At 32.9% G+C, this 24,070-nt stretch overlaps 1 protein-coding gene across 2 annotated transcripts in view; it reads left to right on the forward strand.

The window, feature by feature from the left end:
- The window catches only part of LOC114328578 (ATP-binding cassette sub-family G member 1), a 475,585-nt gene that overhangs the window by 344,295 nt on the left and 107,220 nt on the right, over positions 1 to 24,070 (forward strand). For both annotated transcript variants that reach the window (XR_007698348.1, XM_028277465.2), the window contains exon 4: positions 9,488 to 9,633. Coding sequence is in view for 1 of the 2 variants with exons in the window: in XM_028277465.2 (XP_028133266.1) it covers positions 9,488 to 9,633 (146 nt within the window). In the remaining variant the exon portion in view is untranslated. The remainder of the gene's footprint in view (positions 1 to 9,487; positions 9,634 to 24,070) is intronic.

Here is a 24,070-nt window from a genome sequence, read left to right on the forward strand (position 1 = left end):
GTGTGCGATGTCCATTTAGAATTATTATGCAGAACAGAAGTATGCACGTGTGCTATAATATATAAATAAATCACCAAATTCTATCTTGTGTCGTTTCTGGTAATTATCGAACTGCTAAATTTTTTGCGATCATAAATATTTATTGGTCAATTTAAAAGCAATATAAAAACGTTTAAATTTTTGGAGCGAAAAGCAGTAAATTTATGATAGAAGATACCTTAAAATTAAGTCAATGACGTTTATTAATATCTCGATCAAATAATATGGTTAAATATAAATATTTTCAGCTAAAATTAAGAGAAATAAAAAGGGCTAAAGAGAAAATGAAAAATGAGAGGATATAGAAGATCTAGTAGCTTTAGTTAATGGTAGGGAAGCACAAACCGGGATTTTTGCAGTTACTCGAGCACATCAGATTATCACATGGGGAGAAACCTTGTACCTCTACCATATTGGCTCTTAATACAGGGTAGCTCGTTAGGGGGGGGGGTCCGAAAAAAAATCTATCCTTAGAAAGACTCGAAATCGTCAGATTAAGATAAGGTAAGTTTATATGCTAAACAATATATTTTTCAAAAATCTGACGATAAGGAAATGGGTGAGTCACAAAGTTTCACATAAAAAGCAAATTTTTCGCGAAATGAACGTCAGATCGGAAAACTAAAAAGTAAGTGTTCAATATTTTTCAAAATTCTACAGAATTATACCAAATACGACGGTAAATTTAAAATTTTAAACACGCACCCCGCGATATTTCGTGAAATGAACATCAGATCGAAAAACTGAAAAATACACGTAGTCAATATTTTTGAAAAATCTTTTGAATGATACCAAACACGACCACCCAGGGAGGTAGGGTCGAGGGTTACTTTAAAGTCTTAAATAGAAGCCCCATTTTTTATTGCAGATTTGGATTCCTTACGTAAAAATAAGTAACTTTTATTCGACACATTTCTTCGAATTATGGATAGATGGCGCTACAATCGGAAAAAACGATTGTTGGAAATGGAAAATTAAATTAAAAAATGAAAAGTCTTCCACTTTATGGAAAACTCAACTTATTTTTTTTGGTTTTAGGACCTACTCTTCACAACCCAATAGGTCCCCATAACGCTCGAGTAACTGCAAATTTAGCCTACTTTTCTCCCCTACTATATAACATCTTGATTATGCATAGAAAAATAAAAGAGATGAGCGGCATATTAAAAAAAAGGTTTCATCTGTACTACGGTCTGTTAAACCAAGAGGAGTAATTCAAATTTACTTCGCCGTAATGATTGTTTATAATTGGTCCAACCTCAGGCAAGTTTACTCCACTGTTATGAAAATTTGACACTAATGACATTTATGAAATGACACTACTGGCATTTCATAGATTTATAACGGCCATTTTTTGTGTTTTCTGCGTTATTCCTTAAATTTTTTGATTTTTAGTCTACTTTTATATAAAAAACAGTTTGTTTAGAACTCTTTAGCGACGTATTAGTATATAATTCATACATATTATATTATATTATATTATATTATATTATATTATATTATATTATATTATATTATATTATATTATATTATATTATATTATATTATATTATATTATATTATATTATATTATATTATATTATATTATATTATATAATATAATATAATATAATATAATATAATATAATATATTATATTATATTATATTATATTATATTATATTATATTATATTATAATATAATATAATATGTATGAACCACCGTCGAAGGCCGATATGATCAACCAAAAAAGAAGATGTATTTGGTGATTCTTCTAGTGACTTTCTTGGGTGTGCATCTGTCTTTTTAGTTTACTCCTCCTGGTTTAAATACAAACCATTGTATAAACGAATATATTTGAGGAGTTCAGCGACGACAGAAATATTGAACTTTGACTCTACCAATGATTCTATTGACGATCCAGAAATCATGAAATCAGATGTAGAAATTCGATAAAATGCTAAAACTAAGATACAGTTGAGTCCCTGAATCTTTACCCGTGCGTCATCATTTACTTACAGCACACGAAATAAGTCGATGATAAGTCGGAAAGTGAAACTTACTAAACTCAACAGCAAGTCACTTGCTATTGCGTTTAGTAAATTTAAATTTCCGACTTATCATCGACTTATTTCGTATGCTTTAAATGATGACGTACGGGTAAAGATTCAGGGACTCAACTTGGCTTATATGAAACACGGACTATGTTGTTAAAACTGGTAGACGAAGACAATATAAAAGTCATAATAAAACTTATCAACACCGTTACACTAACATAAAAGCAATATACAACACCTGAAATATAACTGGGATGGCCATGTGGCCAGAATGAATGACAGTCGGTGGATCCAAAAAATGACAGTGTGGAGACCACGAGCAGACAGAAGGAGTAGGTGTAGACCAGCTACATGATGGACAGACGACGACGTCAATAGAATCACTGGGAATTGGCTGCAGGAACCTTAAGATCAGCAGAACTGGAAGACATTAGGGGAGGCCTATGTTCAGCTTTGGTCGCAGAAGGCTGTATAATGATACAACACCAGTGTGATCCCGAGACTGTCTTCTATCTATATTTATCAGAATATCGATTCCTAAAGCCTGGGTTTCCTCGAAAGCGGCACCGACAAACTGCGACCGTAACACTGCGATGAATGCCGTCAAATTACGGTGAAAAATTCAAGGTTCATCACTGCGGCAATGGAATGTTTAAACTCAGCAAGCGGTGGCTTCGAACGCATCCTTGGAAACCACCGCTGTTATTTTGCGTGGTACAGTTTTTTATGACGTCATTCATCGCAGTGTTACGCTCGCAGTTTGTCGGTGCCGCTTTCAAGGAAACCGAGGCTTTAGCCCAACGAGCCGGTTCATTCATATTTTCTAAATACTTGACAAGAGAATCAGTTTGGTTTTAGAAATGCACTCGGGACCAGAGAAGCACTATTGGTCATTGGTTAGAGGTTTCTAACCAATGATAAGCTGCGACGGCACGACACACCCACCGATCACGTGTTTGAATCTAGCGTCCGAATTTATCTTGGGAATGAACGTAGTATAGGAGTTTATATTCGACTTATCGTAAAAACAAAGCTGTTGTATATAATAACATTATTGTAAAAAGGGGGGGCAGACACACATTTTATTGCGTTAAGCTACGCCTATATTTTTACTAATTACCCAAATTGCCTATAAATAATTGGATCGTTTATTGTTGAAATAGTCCTGTCGCTAGGGGGGCACAACGGCCTCCTTTATTCAGTCATACCCAAGTCTTTTTAATGTATTTTGACCCGTAGAAGACGAATTTTTGGGTAACAGTTGATCCGGATGTCGATAAGATTGTTATAAACAAAGAACTTGAGGAATTGCATAACAGCGATTATTCGCAAAACAAACATTTTCTTGTATTTTTTGAGTCATTCTAAGCAAAAAATGTTCTTACAAGTTTTTAGTATGATAAAATTGATCCAAATAATGGCATAACCCAGACATCCAAAGTGAAAGTTATCCTCCAACACCAAATTGTTCTATATGGTCCACATGATGTTCAGAAAATAGTCACACAATTTTGAGCGTCGGGTTTGGGGGGGGGGAGTGGGGAGAAATCGGTAAATTCGTAGTTTCTTAAGTTTTTTGTCAATATTTCTAAAACTATGCGGTTTAGCATGAACCACCTTCTATACAAAAATGTTCTACATTAAATTTGAATTAAAAGAGGTCCTATGCATATAGTCGAGGAACTGAAGCTGAAAAAATGGCAAAACCTCGCAATTTTTTCGTCCAGCATCGATTTGTACAAAATTTTGGGATTAGGCTCATTACACCCACTAGTTCATTTTCTATATTGAGCCGTTGTACGCTTTTGGTTTTGTAAGGGTGAAAACTACCCCTAATTGTAAAAAATTATAAAATAACATTTTAAACTTTAATATTGTCAACATTTGGTTCTTATTAGTTACATAATGAATGTTTCATGCTTTAAGATATACTATCATAATATTTCAACCCTTAAAACCACCCTTGTTGGAGCTATATATAAAAAATTTACTTATCCTAAAAGAATAATTTCAGCTTGCATCGATTTACATAAAAATTTGGGATTACTATCATCTCACCCTGTACTTCATATTCTATATCTTGCTTAAGGGCGTTGATTATTTTTAGGGGTGTAAAATACCCCTTATTGTCAAAAATAATATAAAAACATTGTAAACTTTAATACGGGTAAAATTTGGTTTTGATTGGTTAAATGATTGTTTTATACTTTAGGATATAATATCAAAATATTTCAACCCTTAAAAACCACCCTTAATAACATGACAGTTTTTATAAGTAGATATTTTAGTAGGTCTGTACAGAAAAAAAAGTAGAATTAAAGAATTACAAAAACATTTATTTACACAAAAATACGAATTTACAAATATGTACAAATACAAATACAAATAGTTTTTTAGTCATCTTCCAGTATACGAACCGGTTCTGTGGTATTATACATACATTGAAACTTATCTATAATCGGACTATCCGAATTTTTCGAAAAAAAAAATTCGTTTTACAAACATAGCTTCTTCATTTTTGGCGGTGAAAAGTTTTTTCAAAAATGACTTTGTGGGATTTTTAAAGAGTTATAAGACTGTGTAAACTAAATTCCGTAAGATCCCGCAGTTTTTAATAAGGGTGGGTTTAAAGGGCTCGAATAAGGGTGTGTTTGCTCGTAAATAGAAGTTTTAAACAGCTATATCTCGCTAACTGTTCACTCTAATGAAAATCTATGCACAAGGGAATTGTTATTGTTTAGTTATTCAAGAAGCTACAATTTAGTAGTCTATCATTTTTTCGTATCTCCAGTATTTTCGGAGATATTTTGAAGTAAAAGGTGAAAAATGGGAAATTCCAAAAAATTAATTTTTCTTTAAATTCCAATTTTTCTAAAATTATCCCTTTTAAATAGGTCAGACTTCTTGGGTGTATTGATAATATAAATATAAACGGAATTACAGAAAGGTGGAGACCAATTTTTAATCAGGAGGGTAGTTAGGGGGTTGTGTGCACTGATTTTTTCATAGGGAAAAGCAGGTAGCGAAATTTTTTGATCATAAGTCGCTTAATTTTCAGACTAGAAACTTATTATTATTTTTTTTTGAAAGGCCTAACTGTATACTTGAAAAAAGAGTATTTAAGTTTTCCTCGAAAAATGCAAAGTTTTTCCGTTATTTTACTTTGAATATTTCAAATTATGCATTTGACGAAAAAAGCTAACTTTTAACATGCCGTATCTCGGTTTTTGTTGGTCTTAGCGATATTATAGAAAAATAATTTGGTTTGTGTTACGAAAAGATACAATTTTGATATCTACAGTTTTTTTGATTAAATGCATATTTCTCGAGGTATTCTCAAAAAACCCTCTAAAAAAGTCGATTTTTTCATCGAAAAACTTACTTTTAAGCGCGAATATCTCGAAAAATGTTAGTTTTACGAAGAAAATGTAAAAAACATTTTTTTCTTAGAATTACTTTTTACATCTATTTACATAGTTAAAATGTAATTAAAAATTCCCGCCCCCGAGATGGGGTGGCAACCACCCCCAAGGTTTTAGCGTACAGCGGCATGATATAGAAAATAATCCTTGGACTATTCCCTACCTTCTGTGAAAATTTCATGTAAATCCATGCTGGACGAAAAAATTGCGAGCCAAAATGCTTCATTTCCTCGACTAATAAAATCCTTCTAAAAGGAACGGTTACAAAGTTACGGAGGTAGTATGTGTAATTGGTCCAAAAAAACACCTAACCCAGACATCCAAAGTAAAAGTTTTCCTCCAACATCAAATTGTTCTATAGGGTCCACATATTGTCCAGTAAAAAGTTACATCATTTTGAGCGTCCGATTTGGGGGGGGGGGGGAATGAAAGATAAGTCGGTAAATTAGTAGTTTTTTTAAGTTTTTCGGCAATAATTCTAAAACTATGCTTTAGCGTAAAAAATGTTCTATACAAAAATGTTCTACATAAAATTTAAAACAAAAAAGGTCCTATACATAATTGTTATAAAATCAACGGTTCCAGAGTTACGGAGGGTGAAAAGTAGAGGTTTTCAATACTTTTTATACTACTTGGATAATTAATGATGATTTTGGGTGGTGAGGTTGACGTTTCTTCAAGGGCTTATCACTAACATACCATCGGCCACTGAAATAGCAAATTTTATTTACAAAAAAAATTCTTTCATCAGTAATAAGATTATAAAATGACCAACAAATATAAAAAGTATCGAAAACCTCCACTTTTCACCCTCCGTAACTCTGGTACCGTTGACTTTAAGTATAACAATTACGTATTGGACCTTTTTTGTTTTAAATTTTATGTAGAAAGTTTGAGTATAGAACATAATTTACGCTAAAGCATAGTTTTAGAAATATTAACGAAAAATGTAAAACAACTACTAATTTACTGACTTCTCCCCCATCTCCCCCCGAAACCGGACGCTCAAATTGGTGAAACTTTTTACTAAACAATATGTGGACCATATAGAACAATTTTGTGTTGGAGGAAAACTTTTACTTTGGATGTCTGGGTTAGGCCTTTTTTTGGACCAATTATAATATACTATCTCCGTAACTTTGGAACCGTTCATTTTAGAAGGATTCTGTATAGGACCTTTTTTATTTCAAATTTTATGTAGAATATTTTTGTATAGAAGGTTGTTCATGCTAAACTGCATAGTTTTAGAGATATTGACGAAAAACGTAAAAACTACGAATTTACCGATTTCTCTCCCCTCTCCCTCCCAAACTTGACGCGCAAAATGGTGTGACTTTTTTCTGAACATTATGTGGATCGTATAGAACAATTTGGTGTTGGAGGATAACTTTCACTTTGAATGTCTGGGTTTGGGTCTAGTTATACCATACTATTTTTCGTAGGATGCAAAGTTTTCGAGATAAACGCGGTTGAACTTTCAAAAAATCGAAAAATTGCAATTTTTGAACCCGATTAAATTTTGATTAAAAAATAAAATTAATTCTGCAATTAAAGCAATTCTGCTTACCGCATTTGAAAGTTCAAGTCGTTTTCATTTGTTCATTTGTTTTGCGAAAAATCGCTGTTACGTAATTCCTCAAGTTCTTGGGTTATAACAATCTTATCGACATCCGAATCAACTGTTACCCAAAAAATTCGTGTTCTACGGGCAGTGGCGTAACAAACTTCGTCGCCCCCCCGCAGAATTGGAAATGGGGCCCCCTCTAAAAAAATACCAAATGCGACATGTGTAACAAATACCTATATGTGTAACAGCCCAGTAAATCAACGTAAAATATGGCAATTTTGATGTAATGTCAAAAAAATATAAAAATGGAATGGCAGTCAATTTCAAGTAAAAGTTTTTGTAGATATTGTCCTGTAATTACGTTTGTAGAAAAAATATTGTATGATATGCGTGTTAAAAAGTACATTTTTAAGGCACTCATGTGAATTGCAGAACTCACTTCGCTCATTCTGCAAATTTTCACATGCGTGCCTTAAACGTGTAGTTTTAACACTTATATCATAAATAACTATTAAATTTTTTCAAAAATAAGAACTTCGAACCGGTCAAACTTACAGATCATATAAACAATAAATATTTAAAGTAAATGGTAAAGCACTAATTATAAATTTTATTTTGAGTAGAATAGTAGCAGATTTTCACGATTTTTTTTACCAAAAAAGGGGCTAACTTTATTTTGAGAGTAACTCGTATAGTTTTCGTGCTAGAAACTTTTATAAAAAATAAAAATAAAGCTTTTTCTTAAAACATTTAAAAAACGATTTAAGAGTTTTTGGTTATTTCAGGTTGAAATATTCGATTTGGAATTGGACAAATGAGAATAATTTTTCATGAGCTTCAACTGTGCTTTTACTGTGTCGATAGACTTCATGAATAAGTAGACCATTTTCTGTATCTTATAAGCTACATTTTTGCTACAAATATTTGTTTGATATTTAATTCGGACTTATTTTTGAGTTATTTGCGAAAAACCCGTCTAAAAACGTTTTTTTTTTGGAAAAATAAACATTTCCTATCGCAAATGACTTGAAAAGTATCAGCATAGATAAAGAAACTCTATAGAAGAACAAAAGTTGCTTATAATTAGTCAATTTACACATTTCCGGACTTATTTTAAATGTATGTTTTTCACCCCAAGGAGGGGTGTCACCCCCCGAGGTAAACGCAACCAACGGCATAAATCCAACTTTGAAGTGCAGTGTAACTAGAACCTAAATCCAAATTGTCAAGCAAATACGTCCGTCGTGACGCTGATAATTTCACTCCAAAACTGTAATTTACTGAACTATTGGTGTATTCATGCATTGTTTATGACGACTTACATTTGTCATCTTTATTGATATAGAATAAAATAGAACAAAAATTACTAAATTATTACGTTAGTATTATTCTATGTGATGAACAACTTTCTTCGTGCACTATCTACTATCAGCGAATATATCTACAATTTTATTAATTCGGATGGACAACTTCATTTTCAATACTGCACTGCTTAAAAAACGTATGTATGCAAATAATATAGCAACACATATTTACTTAGACAACAAGATGGGGCCCTTGACATATTGGGGCCCCCCATAAGCTTCATGCTGCGGGGGCCTCTGTTACGCCTCTGGATAATTATATCGAAATACTAAACTCAGGTAAAGATTAAAGAGAAAACCCATTTCTAGATTTAGAAATATTGTTCTAATATTCGGCAAATTGCAATTCTTAAATCTTTCAATAGTCACGTACAGCATTATAGTTTCTAGGCAACGTTTCTAGATATTATCAGATGATTGATTCACTTTGCAAATACGTCTATTTAGAAATTTACGTTTTTAATAATTTTCAACACACAACGTAAAATAATATAACAATAACAGATTTCTACATAATATCAGATGACAAGATGGGGCCCCTAAGCGATTGGGGCCCCTCGCAAGCTTCACGCTGCTCTGTTACGCCCCTGTCTACGGATCAAAATACATAAAAAAACTTGGCTAAGTCCATCTGAATAAAGGAGGCCGTTGTACCCCCATGGCGACAGGACTAAAACGTAATAAAACTATTCTAAGCTTTACTAAATTGTTCTTCATTATGTGTTTTTTGAGTAAACCTAATTAAATATTCATAAGATAGATACATTAGAGTAAAACAAGGTCATTTTATCTTTTTGTGTTGGAATAATTGTTATTTTTGTGCATGTCTTCTCTCGACGACATCGAAATGCAGTATGACTAAGCGTAAGCTTGCCGTGTGTCACCGACACGTCGAGCCGAGTAAGTACGCGATCTTAAAACTCGCTTACTTAAAGTTTGTGTCTGTCACCCACTTAAAACTAAAACAGTAAACTGTTAATTTTTTTATAAAAATCTTTGCGTACATACTAAAATAAATTAATTGATTAGTTAAACTAAATTATATTTTTTTTATTCCAGATAGATGAAATTTTAAGTTTACTACGATTAGACAAAGCAAAAAGGACTGGTACAAGTAGGTTATCCGGTGGAGAACGAAAAAGGTTATCGATAGCTTTGGAATTATTAAACAATCCTCCTGTTCTATTTCTGGACGAGCCAACTACGTAAGTGTATATTTACTAATGCATATAGAAAAATGTATTATATTATGTAATAAAAAAAAGTAAGTCATAAAAAATAAAAATAATTTGTATTCTCTTTTGCATAGCTTATACAGTGAGCACGTAAAGGATGGAATAAATTCATTTTTTCGTGAATTGGCGATTTTCGAAATCCCGATAAGGTTGATTTTTATTTTCAAATTATGATTTTTTGACATATATATCATACTAGTTAGCTCATGCATCTGGGGCGCGATGACGTAATCGCTGAATTTTTTAATGACAATAGGGGTCGTGTGATAGCTCATTTAAAAGTTTATTCAATTTTATATTCAGTGATATAAACATTAACCTAATTATTTATACAGGGTGCCAAAAAATTTTTTTTGTATTAAATTAATTGAAACTAAAAGAAGAATATATATAATTAATATACCTAATTCAAAATACATTTTAATGCTGCCAGAAAATAAAAAAATGTTTATTTGACAAATAAATATTGTTTTTTGCTTAAATTCAATATTCAAGCTGCCACCCACTTGCCTCTTTTAAAAAACAAAATATTTTTTGTTAAGAAGGAACCAAAAAATCTAAAAATATATTTTCCGGAGTAAAAAAAAAGGTGATTAGTTTTTTCATACAGTATCGCGACCGTTCAACATAGACTATACATTCAGTTCAATTAAATCTTAAAATTGACATAACTTTGGTTTCGTAAACGCTAGAGACTTCTTCCAGAGCCTAAATTAAATGTCTTTTTTCTACTTTCATGATTCATGATGTATGGAAGGGCTGAATCATCATCATCAGTAGCTCGATAACCCTTTTTGGGTCCTGGCTTGTTTTAGGATTTTCTGCCATTCTGTTCTGTTCCTTGCTTTGTATTTCCAGTTGGTAATCTTAAGTGTTTTCTGATCTTGTTCCACTTGTTTCATTTATCTAAGTTTGGGTCTTCCCTTTGACCTTCTCCCTACTGGTGTTTACCTCATTATATGTTTTGGTGTTTCAGTCTCCAACATCCGTTCAACATGGCCCATCCAGCGCAGACATCCGATCTTTATGGATGTTGTGACGTCGGGTTCGTTGTATGCTGCGTATAGTTCAAAATTATATTATATCTCCCTGTTCTAAGTGAAAAATAAGATTGTTTTGCCTTCGTATTGCAACTGAATAAAAATGGTACCCATTTTTATTTGTTTTATATTAGTATTACTCCTATAGAGTAACTAGGTCCATTTTCCGTTGGAACTTTACCAAGCTGCAGACGGGGATTGTGAATTGCAACATTTTAGAATTCCCTCCCTTTGTCTTCACTGCAGCATCCCATTTGGATTGCAAATTTTAGAAGCCTTGGAGGTGTTATCAGAGAAATGGACCAATAAGTTTTCAAATTAAAAATCTTTTAGTAATATTTTTCAATATTATTAATGTTGCTATTAGGATTGAAAACTTTACCTTTCGATTGCCAGATGACGCTAATCACCTAATCCATACACTTCAGTTGCAGTGTGGGGATAAACTTTCATGGTTTGATCACTTCGAGCAGAAAGCAGCAGGCCTACGCCTCTCTGATGATGACTCCAATAAGAGTCGAAAATCGTCGATTCAGAGTGCTGGACTGCGCTCCCTGTTCTAAGTGAAAAATATGATTGTTTTGCCTTCACATTGAAACTGAATAAAAATGGTATACATTTTTATTTGTTTCAAAATTATATCTTCGGCGCCATAAGTAATTTTCTTTCACCCCCTTATATACAGCGTGTCTACTTGAGTTGGAAACATATGGGAAACTTTTTTATTATTAATTTTACGAAAAAAAGTTATTCTCTATAAAAAGTTCTGCATGCCCCAAAACCTAAGATTCAATCATCAGATATCAAATTTTCTGAATATTATACGAGGTATGTCAAAAAATATGAATTTCGGTCAAGGGTAAAGTACCTTTATTTCTCTCAATATCGAAAATTCTTATGATAAAAAGTTGTTTGGAATTAAAAACTAAGATCAAATATGCAATTACATGCTTCTTATTGAAAAAAAAAATTTTTTTTCTCAAATTTAAGAATACCCAACATTGTTTTTAATTATTACAAATATGATAACTCGTTTATTATTCATTTTACGAAAAAAAGTTATTCTTCGTAAAAAGCTTTGCATGGTCTAAAATCTAAGACGCAACCATGATATATCAACTTTTATTAATTTTATACGAGGTGTGTCAAAAAATATGAAATTCGCTCAATATTATAGCACCTTTATATGTCACAGTATTTCAATTAGAAGGATGTAATTGCATATTGACACATAGTTTTTAGTTCTAAACAACTTTTTTAATAACTGTTTTCAATATTGTGAAAAATAAAGGTACTTTACTCTTGAGTGAAATTCATATTTTTTGACATAACTCGTATAAAATTAATAAAATGTGATATCTGTTGATTGCATCTTCAGCCTTATGACCTACAGAGCTTTTTATAAAGAATACCTTTTTTTGTAAAAGTAATAATAAAAGAGTTATCGTATGTGTAATGAATCAAAACGAAGTTAATATCAATAAATTTGAGAAACATTTGGAAAATATTTTTTTCCAATTAGAAGCATGTAATTGCATATTTGAGCTTAGTTTTTATTTCCAAACAACTTTTCAGAATAACCATTTTCGATATTGAGAGAAATAAAAGTACTTTACTCTTGAACGAAGTTCATATTTTTTGACATACCTCGTATAATATTCAGAAAATTTGATATCTGATGATTGAATCTTAGGTTTTGGGGCATGCAGAACTTTTTATAAAGAATAACTTTTTTTCGTAAAATTAATAATAAAAAAGTTTCCCATATGTTTCCAACTCAAGTAGACACGCTGTATATAAGGGGGTGAAAGAAAATTACTTATGGCGCCGAAGATATAATTTTGAAACAAATAAAAATGTATACCATTTTTATTCAGTTTCAATGTGAAGGCAAAACAATCTTATAGGTCTGGATCCCGCGTATGAAAAAAAAGTTGATTAATAGCAAGCTGAAAATTTGTTAATAGCTTAAGGGTGTCTAGTCGAATAAACTTTGATATATGGGAACACTGAAACAGGGGTAGTTTTAATTGTGGAACAGGTTAAAAATTTGGAACGGTCACAGCACGAAAACGGCACATTTATTTTGTCCGACAGAACAGACTTAAACTCTCCGAACAGAGATTAAACTATCATGAAAAAATCAGACTGATATTTATTACCTGTCATAATTCCTGTCATTTGACATATTCTACATGTTCCACTCATTAAAACGCCCATTTGGTGATAAATAGCAGTCTGATTTTTGCATGAGAGTTTAATCTCTGTTCGAAGAGTTTAAGTCTGTTCTGTCGGACAAAATAAATGTGCCGTTTTCGTGCTGTGACCGTTCCAAATTTTTAACCTGTTCCACAATTAAAACTACCCCTGTTCCAGTGTTCACACATATCAAAGTTTATTCGACTAGACACCCTTAAGCTATTAACAAATTTTCAGCTTGCTATTAATCAACTTTTTTTTCATACGCGGGATCCAGACCTATTATTTTTCACTTAGAACAGGGAGCGCAGTCCTAAGGATTTTTCGTTCAAACGTATCTAATAGATTCTCAGTGAAATTCGACAGTGTCCATGTCTCTGACCAATATGTAAGGACCGGTTTTATCGGGGTTTTGTATATTTTGCATTTGGCTTTTTTGTGATGTCGTTAGATCTTAGATGTTTAATTAGTCCATTATAATATGTTTTATTAGCAATATGTATTCTTCTCTTAACTTCTTCACTGACATTGTTATCTGCGGTAACTAGTGAACCTAGATATGTAAAATTTTTCATGCTTTCGATGTTATAGTATCCTATTGTCAGATTCTGTAGGTTTCTTTCGGCTGTAGATTTGCTGGCCTTCATGTATTTGGTTTTTATTTCATTAATGTTTAGGCCATTGTTTGTGTCGCTCTTTCTATCGCATTAAATGCTTCTATCATCTCTCATTCGCGTCTAGATATGATATCAACATCATCTAAAAATGCCAATATTTGTACACTTTTTGTTATTATTGTTCCTCTGTTGTTGACTTTTGAATCTCTAATTATTTTCTTTAATGTGATATTTAATAGAATACAGGACAGGGCATCTCCCTCTCGTAGGCACGTTCTAACATGGGTTGTATGTGTTAGTGCGTTTTGAATTCGAATTTTGCTTTGTACTTTAAGTGTTTCTTTTATTATATCCATGAGTTGAGTTGGAATATTAAACTCTTTCAATACTAAACTCCTTTACTTTCAAAATCAATGAGGAGATGATGTGTGTCTATATTAGATTCACTAGTCTTTTCCAAGATTTGCCTCAAGACGAAGATCTGATCTATTGTGGATTTCTGTCTGCAGAAATCACATTGATATCCTCCAACTATTTGTTCCGCATATGGTCTCAATCGCTCATACACAATCTTTGACAGTATTTTATATACCACAATCAGTAGCGTTATTGCCCGGTAATTTTTACGTTGAAGCTGATCTCCCTTTTTGTGTAGTGGAATAATTATTTCGCCATTCCAGTGTTGTGGCAGTTGTTTATTATTCCATATGTTCACTATTAGTTCGTGTGTCGCATTCAATAGGGAGTCTCCGCCTTACTTTATTAATTCTGCGCCAATGTTATCTAATCCAGGTGACTTGTTGTTTTTCAGTCTGGTAACTGCTTCTTACATTTCAGCTACTGAAGGGGGTTGTTTCTCTGGTATCCATATGATCCAGTATAATTCCATCATATAGTGGATCTGCGATATTTTCAAACTTTTCTTTGAAGAATTCTGTCCGTCTTTGTGATATTTTACTCTGTTGAGTTACTATATCTCCTTCTTTGCCTCTGCACATCAGGGCTTAAAGGGCTGAATAGCCCTTGGTTTAGCGATAAAGGTCAACAGGGTAAGGTATATTAGCTCACGAAGGTATCAAAATTTCTCGATCCTTAGAGGTTCAGATGAACGGGTTAAAAGCAAATAAGCAAACAAGTTATTTCGGTAGCTTGAAGTATATGTAAAAAACTTTTGTGCAATTCGAAGTTGGCAGAAAAAATTTCCGCCTCTTTGAAAACGCAAAAACCGCAAAAAAGGGTACTTTTCAAACGTCCGTAGCTCGAAAAGTTGTGAAGCACGAAAAAACTTTATATAACGAAGTTGTAGATCTTTTCTAGATCTTTCTATTTGTTACTACCTAAATACGGCTGCGTCACTTAAAAGCTGTTTTATAGCTGTTTGAAAATGGTAATTTTTGGTAAAAAGTGGGCCTACTTTAATTTTTACCAAAATAGCGCCTTGACAAGTTAATAAAATTCGTATGAAAAGTAGGTAGGTATCAGGAGCTAAATCATGACGTTTTCTAAAGCATTTTTGGTATAGAGGGACCTAGGAAAAAATCTTCAAAAAACGTTAAAAAGGGCTGTTTATTAGCATTTTATGGGTCACAAAAGGAGTCTCCATACTCAAAAAAATCTGAAAAATTCAGACAGTACCTTTTTTCATAGTACAACGTACTAAAACTTGGGGAAAATCGGTAGACTTCCCCCACAAAAGTATAGAAAAATTAAAAATATTGCTCACGTATAAAGTACAAGAATAAAAAACCGCTAAACGCCGTAAAAATGAGTGGCGCATAAAATATTCCAGCTACAAAAGATCTGATATGAATGTTACGTGGCGCGAAAATGGATTTTCATTTGATGCAAAACAAAATTTTAGTTTTATTTTAAAATATTTTTCCATAATATTTGCTAAATTTGAAGTAAACGCGCCACAAAAGAGTAACTTTGGTACAGTTTGAATTTTGAAACTCTTTTGTGGCGCGTTTACTTCAAATTTAGCAAATATTATGGAAAAATATTTTAAAATAAAACTAAAATTTTGTTTTGCATCAAATGAAAATCCATTTTCGCGCCACGTAACATTCATATCAGATCTTTTGTAGCTGGAATATTTTATGCGCCACTCATTTTTACGGCGTTTAGCGGTTTTTTATTCTTGTATCAGGAGTTTTTCAAAGGTATTTATAAATTAAATGTAATGTAAATGCAATGTTCCTCTATTACACGTCAAGCTTTATAAATTGTCACCTTTGTTGCATTATCTCCCAAATGATCTAGTGTCAATCGAATGTACACTAGATTTTTTTCTATTCGAAATAGACTGAAAAAAAAAATATATTGAGATGGCCGGTAAATGAAGTCGGATTGCCCGTTGCCAGATCAAATTTAGCGTCGTAACCACTACAACTGCATAAACCATTTGGGGAATAATCGTTAATTGGATTATACTTTTGTATCTTAATAACTTCTAAACGGCTTAACCGATTTTGATCAGTAAACATGAGTTTGAAACGTATTAACCAGTAGTATCTGATGGATCTAAGGTCAAGTATGATAACTGAAGCTATTACAGGAATTATTGAGCTTTCGAAACCGTTTTTCCCACAGGAAATAAATTTTATCATATTTATGAAGCCTATAACCTAAAAATTCGAATTTTCCCGGATATGAGGTATACATCGTTAGATTCGTCTTGAGTCCTTCTACAAACCTTAAGTTATTGGAGCAATTCGTACGTTGAAATGTTGAGTAATTGTCGAAAAAAAAAATTTCAAAGTTTAGTTTTTCAGTTTTTCGGCTATACTGAGCCGTGTATATGTCTGATCCTGACGGCTTAGACACCATTTGAAAGCTTAAGTCAACGCTATTGATTTGATGTATTTGCGGTTCTCCTCCCTATTCGTGATCCGAATATATATACCCCCAAAAATATGCCGTTTTGTACTTACCAAGTCCTATAGCTGGCTTATGGGTCGTCAAAAGTAACAAACTACACCGGTTCTAAATCGGCCCTGACCCCCTCTTTAAACTCAGAGAAAAATATCAAATCGGTTTAACTTTCAAACACACATACATACATATCCACAAACATTTTCCCTTTTTTAAATAAAAATTGAGTCACATTTCTAAGCTCTATAACTTTTGAATGGTATAACCGATTTTCAAAATTAGACATGCATTGGAAAGGTAATGATCAGTTCTATTAGCAGCCGTAAAGGTTGGACAAATTTTTAAACTTTTTGGGAGTTTTGGTGACGAGAACGAAAAAGAGGCCCTAAATAGGAAGAGCCGTAAAATCTACACCCTTGGACCAAAATCGATGGTTGACATATAAATGGGTGAGTCTTTTCTGAACTTTAAGATGGGAGTTGGCCCAATTTTCAATTCAGTCAGATTTAGAAAATCGAAAATTTTGTGTATATATAGTGTCGCGTGTAGGGTGGTGTGGGTGTGCGCCACTGGCGAGAACTGCCGTTCTCTGGTAATGTTCAAAATTAGACATGCGTTGGAAAGGTAATGATCAGTACTGTTAGAAGCCGCAAAAGTCGGACTTAAATTTTCGAAGTTTTTGGGAGTTTTGGGGACCAGAACGAAAAACAGACCCTAAATAGGAAGGGCCGTAAAATCGACACCCTTGGACCAAAATGGATGGTTGACATATGAATGGGTGAGTCTTTGTTTTGAACTTGAAGATTTCGTATATATAATAGTGTCGCGTGTAGGGGGGTGTATTTCTGCGCCACTGGCGAGAACTGCCGTTTTCTGGTAATCTTTCCGATATAAAACTAACAGCTTCGATAACTAATAAATCGAAAACTATTAATTTTATCAAAAAAATTTATAATGAACATTTTTTGTTATAATTAATATTTTTACCAGCATTTGTGGTCAAAATATAAAAAAAAAATTCCACTCTCGAGGTGAGGTGGCAACCACCCCATGGTAAAAGCGTCTTTCGGCATCATATATAGATTTTGATCCTTGGACTATCCACTACTTGTTGTCAAATTTTTAAGCAAATCGATCCATTCTGTAAAAACTGCGAAGTGAAAAATTTCAGTTCCTGGACTAATTCTACTTTTGGAGCTCTATAACTTCTGAACGGCTTACCTGATGTTGATCACTAAACATGAATTTGAAACGTATTGACAAGTAGTATCTGATGCATCCACGATCGACTATGATAACTGAACGTATTACAGGAATTATTGAGCTTGAAAAACCGTTTTTCCCATAAGAAATAGATTTGATCATACTTATGAAGCCTATAACTTAAAAATTCGAATTTTCCCAGATATAAGGTATACACCGTTAGACGCGTCCTGAGTTCTTCTACAAACGCTCAGTTATTGGCGAAATTCGTAGGTTGAAATTTTGAGTAATTGTCGAAAAACCAAAATTTTCAAAGTTTAATTTTTCAGTTTTTTGGCTATGGTGAGCACTGCGTATGTCTCAGCTTGATCGCTTGAACGCCATTTGAAAGCTTAACTCAACCCTATTGATTTGGTGTATTTGCGGTTTTCCTGTCTTTCTTTGAACCTAAGATATATACGCCCAAAAAATATGCTATTTTGTATTTACCTAGTCCTCTAGCTAACTTACGGGTAGTCAGAATTCAAAAATTAGACCGGTTCTGAATCGGCCCTCACACCCTCTTGAAACACAGAAAAAAAAATTCAGATCGGTTTAACTTTTCCACACACATACATACATACATACATACATACTGTTATATTTCTATTTGATATGAAAATTAAAATTTGATAATTATAGACAAAATTCAATTTAATATAAAATATTTTCAATTTTCTCAACCACGGGCATATAAATTTAGAACAACCTGTATACAACAAATTGTTATATTTAATTTTAAGAAGTGATTAAATAAGACTCAAGTGAAATCGTTAATAGGTCATTATCGTTGTTCGCGGAAGGATCATTAGCCGATGCTAAATAAGACTAAGTGGAAATAGAGAATAGGTCATTAAAATTTGTATATAGTAGAAAGTAATTTTAGAATGGGAATTAACTATTTTCTTTGAAATCCATTAAGCATATTTAGAAAGTTTAAAAATTGGTTTTGAGGAATACTGCGAATGAGAGTTGGTGGTGGAATTTTGATTTGTGAATCTGGAAGGGATATTTAGAAAGTAGGGGAATGAATGACAAAGTGAGAGCAGAATGTTTTGAGCTGTCGAGAAGTGAAGTCCAGTAGTAGACGGTAGTGTACGGAGAGTGAGAAAGCCGGTGTAGTTCCGTGAGTGTGGAGTATCTATCGTGGAACGAGAGGTAGGCCAGGTTGAGAGTAAAAGAACCTCTTTGAGCCAAGAGTTCCCGGTAGCTGATTGCAGTTTCGAAAAAGGTAGAACACAGCATCACGACAGAAGCAGGAAGCGAGAGCTATACGAGCTAGTTTCAGAGGAGAACATTACTGGAAGCCAGGACGAGGTTTTGATTGCAGCCAAGGATAGCAGGAAACGGGTCTTGTGTGAAGACATTCTCAGTGCACCAGAAAAAGGTCAGTCTCATTTGTTTGGACATGAATGTATGGGTTTTTTCGTAGTAAATACCACATTTAAAATTGAAGAAACATAATCAATAATATCAGAAAAGCTTCATCAAACTTAAATAGAATTGTTGCTAATAAATCATAATAGTTAAATGTTAATAAAAACTTTCAATTGGAAATCAAAAGGAAATAAGATTCCCATGTGTAAATGTTATGTTTAAGAATAATAAGATATAGCAAATATTAAGCAGTGATTGCCATTTAAATAAAATAAACAATATTTTGATTACAATTGTAACCCATATGTGTTATTATTTTACTCTTTTCTTTCCTATCCCGATTAGGAACCATTAAGAAATACTTAGAAGCCACGTATGTAAGTAATTAATTTTATAAAAAGCCCTGAGATTGAAAACATATTGATATGTGATCTGGTAAATTAATTAGATTATTAGTAATGCATTGATTAAATTAAATGACATATAAAATTATCATCTCATATCAATAATCAAGATCACATCAACTGTCGTCCAACGTGGAAAGCATGGAAAAGTATTTCTAGTGGTAAATTTGAAGGATAGAAAGAGTAAAGCCGGTATTTGAAAATTTATATGCCTGTGGTAAAAAGTGAGATACTTACATTTGATAACATAAAATTTTAGATCTCTTTAGGTACAAATTTTACATAACTGATTTAATATTTTATTTTTACGATATTTACATTTGATATATTTATTGACAATTTATAATATTTGGGTGAGAAAAAGTCGTCTTGGTAACATACTAGTAAAATTTCATATTTGGCGGGGACAGTACTTCTTGAAAACAAATGTCTGTGACAAGAAGCCAAAGCAAAGACAACAAAAAACAAAAAGAACATTCAAATCAAGAGAATAATTCAGACCAAGAAGATATTTTAGACACGACAATCATGGCATCAGAACAGCAAGAATTATCAGGAATAGATAAATTATTACAAATGATGCAACTCCAGTCACAAAGAATAGAACAGAAAATGGATGAAACACAAAAAAAAATGGATAAAAATCAGGAAGAAACATCAAAGAAAATGGATAAAGTGGATCAAAAAATGGATGAAACACAACAAAAAATGGATGAAACAAAAAGAATAATGCAAGAAAATCTGAAGGAAACAAAACAAGCCATAGAAGAGAACAACAAGAAAATGGAGGAACGCATAGAAAAGTATGAAATGAAAATTAAGGATCACATGAAAGAACAAGAAATGAAAATTCAAAATAAAATAAAGGAGATAACGAATTGCCAGAAAAAAGAAATGGAAAGTTTGGAAAACAAGTTTGAAAACGCTATTCAAGCAATCAGAGAAGAAATGGAAAGAAAGATTGCGGAAATCAATATTCAACAAAATGTAGGAGAAAGAAGAGAAAATGTTATACATAGCACAGATGACGTGAAGATAAGGTTTGGCGGGGATGTAAGAAGATTACACCCAGTGCCGTTCATAAATAGCCTGAAAAAGAAAATACAGCACATCGGAAATTTCGAAACAGCAAAAGAAACTATCAGAAACCATCTAAAATATGAAGCAAGCCTATGGTTCGATTGCAAAGAAGAAGAATTTGACAGTTGGCAACAATTTGAACAAAAATTTTTGAATTATTTCTGGGGAAAAGTCCAACAATTGGAAATTAACAAGGAATTGCAAAATGGGAAATACAATGATAGGATGGGTATATCAGAAAGGACATATGCATTACAAATTTACTATAACGCAAAACATTTACAATATAATTACTCATCGGAACAATTAGTCGAACTGATTGCAAGACATTTCGAAGAAACGCTGGAAGACCATATCACATTGCAAAACTACAAAGACATAGATAGTTTATGCCAATTCCTACAAATAAGAGAATCACGTTTAAGAGAAAGAAAATCAAGAAGGTCGCGAGAAGATTACAGGCTCCGAGAAACACAGGATTACAGAGATAGAAATCAAAATAGGAGGGACTATACAAGACGAGAATTTAATCCCAGAAGGGAAAACGAAAATAGAGACAACGGAAGAGGAAATTATGAACAAAGAAATAGGCAATGGAATGAGGACAGAAATCGAGAATACCAGAATAGAAACACCACACTCGCAAATCAAGAAAACAGAAATAATGGTAGACAAAATGAACAGGGATATCGAGAAAACCGAAACAGATCCGACAGACCAAGAGAAAATAGAAGAGAAGTAAATAATACCCAGACAGATGAATATGACGGAGAGAGACATTATGACGAAAATATAAACTACGATGAGCAACCGGCGTTTTTTCACGACGGCGCTCACTAAAAACCAAAAATCAAACAGGAATCTTTTGTAACCCCAAGGAGTTTATTAAATTGGCAAGAAACAACGAAAAGAAAAATGGAGTTAATTTAAAATTTGTGGATGGATTTATCAACGAGAAACCAATTAAAATTATGATAGACACTGGATCTGAAATAACATTGGTCAACAGAAAACTAATAGAAGAAGTTAACTTAACAAATTTAATTTACAAAATACCTAGGGTAACTTTAGTGGGCGCAAACAAACGGACATTGGCAACTATAAATGAAGGCATACGAGTAATAGTACGACTGGGTAAGAAGATGTATGCACTACAATGTGTAATAATGCCAAACATGTCACATGACATGATAGTAGGAGTTGACGAATTGGCAGAAAAACATGTAGTGATAGATTTTAAAAAAAATACGATGAATCTAACAGAAGAAAAAGAAGAAGAACAGGACAAGGAACAGGAGAAACAAAATACGGACGAATCAGGTAAAGAACAAACAGTGGAAATGAATTTGGCAACGAAGCAAGGACAAAGAAGAAAAGGGAGAAAAAGTCAGAAAAAGACAAAAGAAAATGAAACCTGTGGCTCCTCAAAAGAAGAGTTGAGCCCAGAAGAAGAAAAATTGAGAGTATCAAAAGCAAGAGAAAACTGGGATTCCTCAAAAGAAGAGATGAGCTCAGGAGAAGAAGAAATAAAGCTAACAAATGAAAGCGAAAAAGATATGATCGAAACAGTGGCATTTGAAGAGGAGGCATATGAAAACGAGGATGCAGAATACACGGTAAAAGTATGTGAAAAATCTGAGGAAAAAGACAGAAGATTGATATGGGAAAAAGGGAAAGACAACATAATAGCCGACACTCTAACACAGGATGAGGACACTGAAAATAAGGAAACAATTACTCTACAGGTGGGACTAATTAGAGTAATACAAGAAGAAGGGGTATAAGACGTAGATTAAAGTAAGGAAATATACAGGGAGTTGGTTTTGCCTCGAGAAAATTTATTTAAAAATGCAGATAAATTTTATCGAATACAAGGCGGGGATTTGTTATATTTCTATTTGATATGAAAATTAAAATTTGATAATTATAGACAAAATTCAATTTAATATAAAATATTTTCAGTTTTCTCAACCACGGGCATATAAATTTAGAACAACCTGTATACAACAAATTGTTATATTTAATTTTAAGAAGTGATTAAATAAGACTCAAGTGAAATCGTTAATAGGTCATTATCGTTGTTCGCGGAAGGATCGATCATTAGCCGATGCTAAATAAGACTAAGTGGAAATAGAGAATAGGTCATTAAAATTTGTATATAGTAGAAAGTAATTTTAGAATGGGAATTAACTATTTTCTTTGAAATCCATTAAGCATATTTAGAAAGTTTAAAAATTGGTTTTGAGGAATACTGCGAATGAGAGTTGGTGGTGGAATTTTGATTTGTGAATCTGGAAGGGATATTTAGAAAGTAGGGGAATGAATGACAAAGTGAGAGCAGAATGTTTTGAGCTGTCGAGAAGTGAAGTCCAGTAGTAGACGGTAGTGTACGGAGAGTGAGAAAGCCGGTGTAGTTCCGTGAGTGTGGAGTATCTATCGTGGAACGAGAGGTAGGCCAGGTTGAGAGTAAAAGAACCTCTTTGAGCCAAGAGTTCCCGGTAGCTGATTGCAGTTTCGAAAAAGGTAGAACACAGCATCACGACAGAAGCAGGAAGCGAGAGCTATACGAGCTAGTTTCAGAGGAGAACATTACTGGAAGCCAGGACGAGGTTTTGATTGCAGCCAAGGATAGCAGGAAACGGGTCTTGTGTGAAGACATTCTCAGTGCACCAGAAAAAGGTCAGTCTCATTTGTTTGGACATGAATGTATGGGTTTTTTCGTAGTAAATACCACATTTAAAATTGAAGAAACATAATCAATAATATCAGAAAAGCTTCATCAAACTTAAATAGAATTGTTGCTAATAAATCATAATAGTTAAATGTTAATAAAAACTTTCAATTGGAAATCAAAAGGAAATAAGATTCCCATGTGTAAATGTTATGTTTAAGAATAATAAGATATAGCAAATATTAAGCAGTGATTGCCATTTAAATAAAATAAACAATATTTTGATTACAATTGTAACCCATATGTGTTATTATTTTACTCTTTTCTTTCCTATCCCGATTAGGAACCATTAAGAAATACTTAGAAGCCACGTATGTAAGTAATTAATTTTATAAAAAGCCCTGAGATTGAAAACATATTGATATGTGATCTGGTAAATTAATTAGATTATTAGTAATGCATTGATTAAATTAAATGACATATAAAATTATCATCTCATATCAATAATCAAGATCACAACAATACATATCCACAAACATTTTCCATTTTTTAAATAAAAATTGAGTCATATTTCTGAGCTCGATAACTTTTGAATGGTATAACCGATTTTCAAAATTAAACATGCGTTGGAAAGGTAATGATCTATGCTATCAGAAGCCGCAAAGGTCGGTATAGGTCGGTAGGTATAGCTGGCTTATGGGTCGTCAAAAGTAACAAACTACACCGGTTCTAAATCGGCCCTGACCCCCTCTTTAAACTCAGAGAAAAATATCAAATCGGTTTAACTTTCAAACACACATACATACATATCCACAAACATTTTCCCTTTTTTAAATAAAAATTGAGTCACATTTCTAAGCTCTATAACTTTTGAATGGTATAACCGATTTTCAAAATTAGACA

Source organism: Diabrotica virgifera, chromosome 5 (genome assembly GCF_917563875.1).
Source record: "Diabrotica virgifera virgifera chromosome 5, PGI_DIABVI_V3a".
In the NCBI taxonomy this organism is placed as follows: Eukaryota; Metazoa; Arthropoda; class Insecta; order Coleoptera; family Chrysomelidae; genus Diabrotica; species Diabrotica virgifera.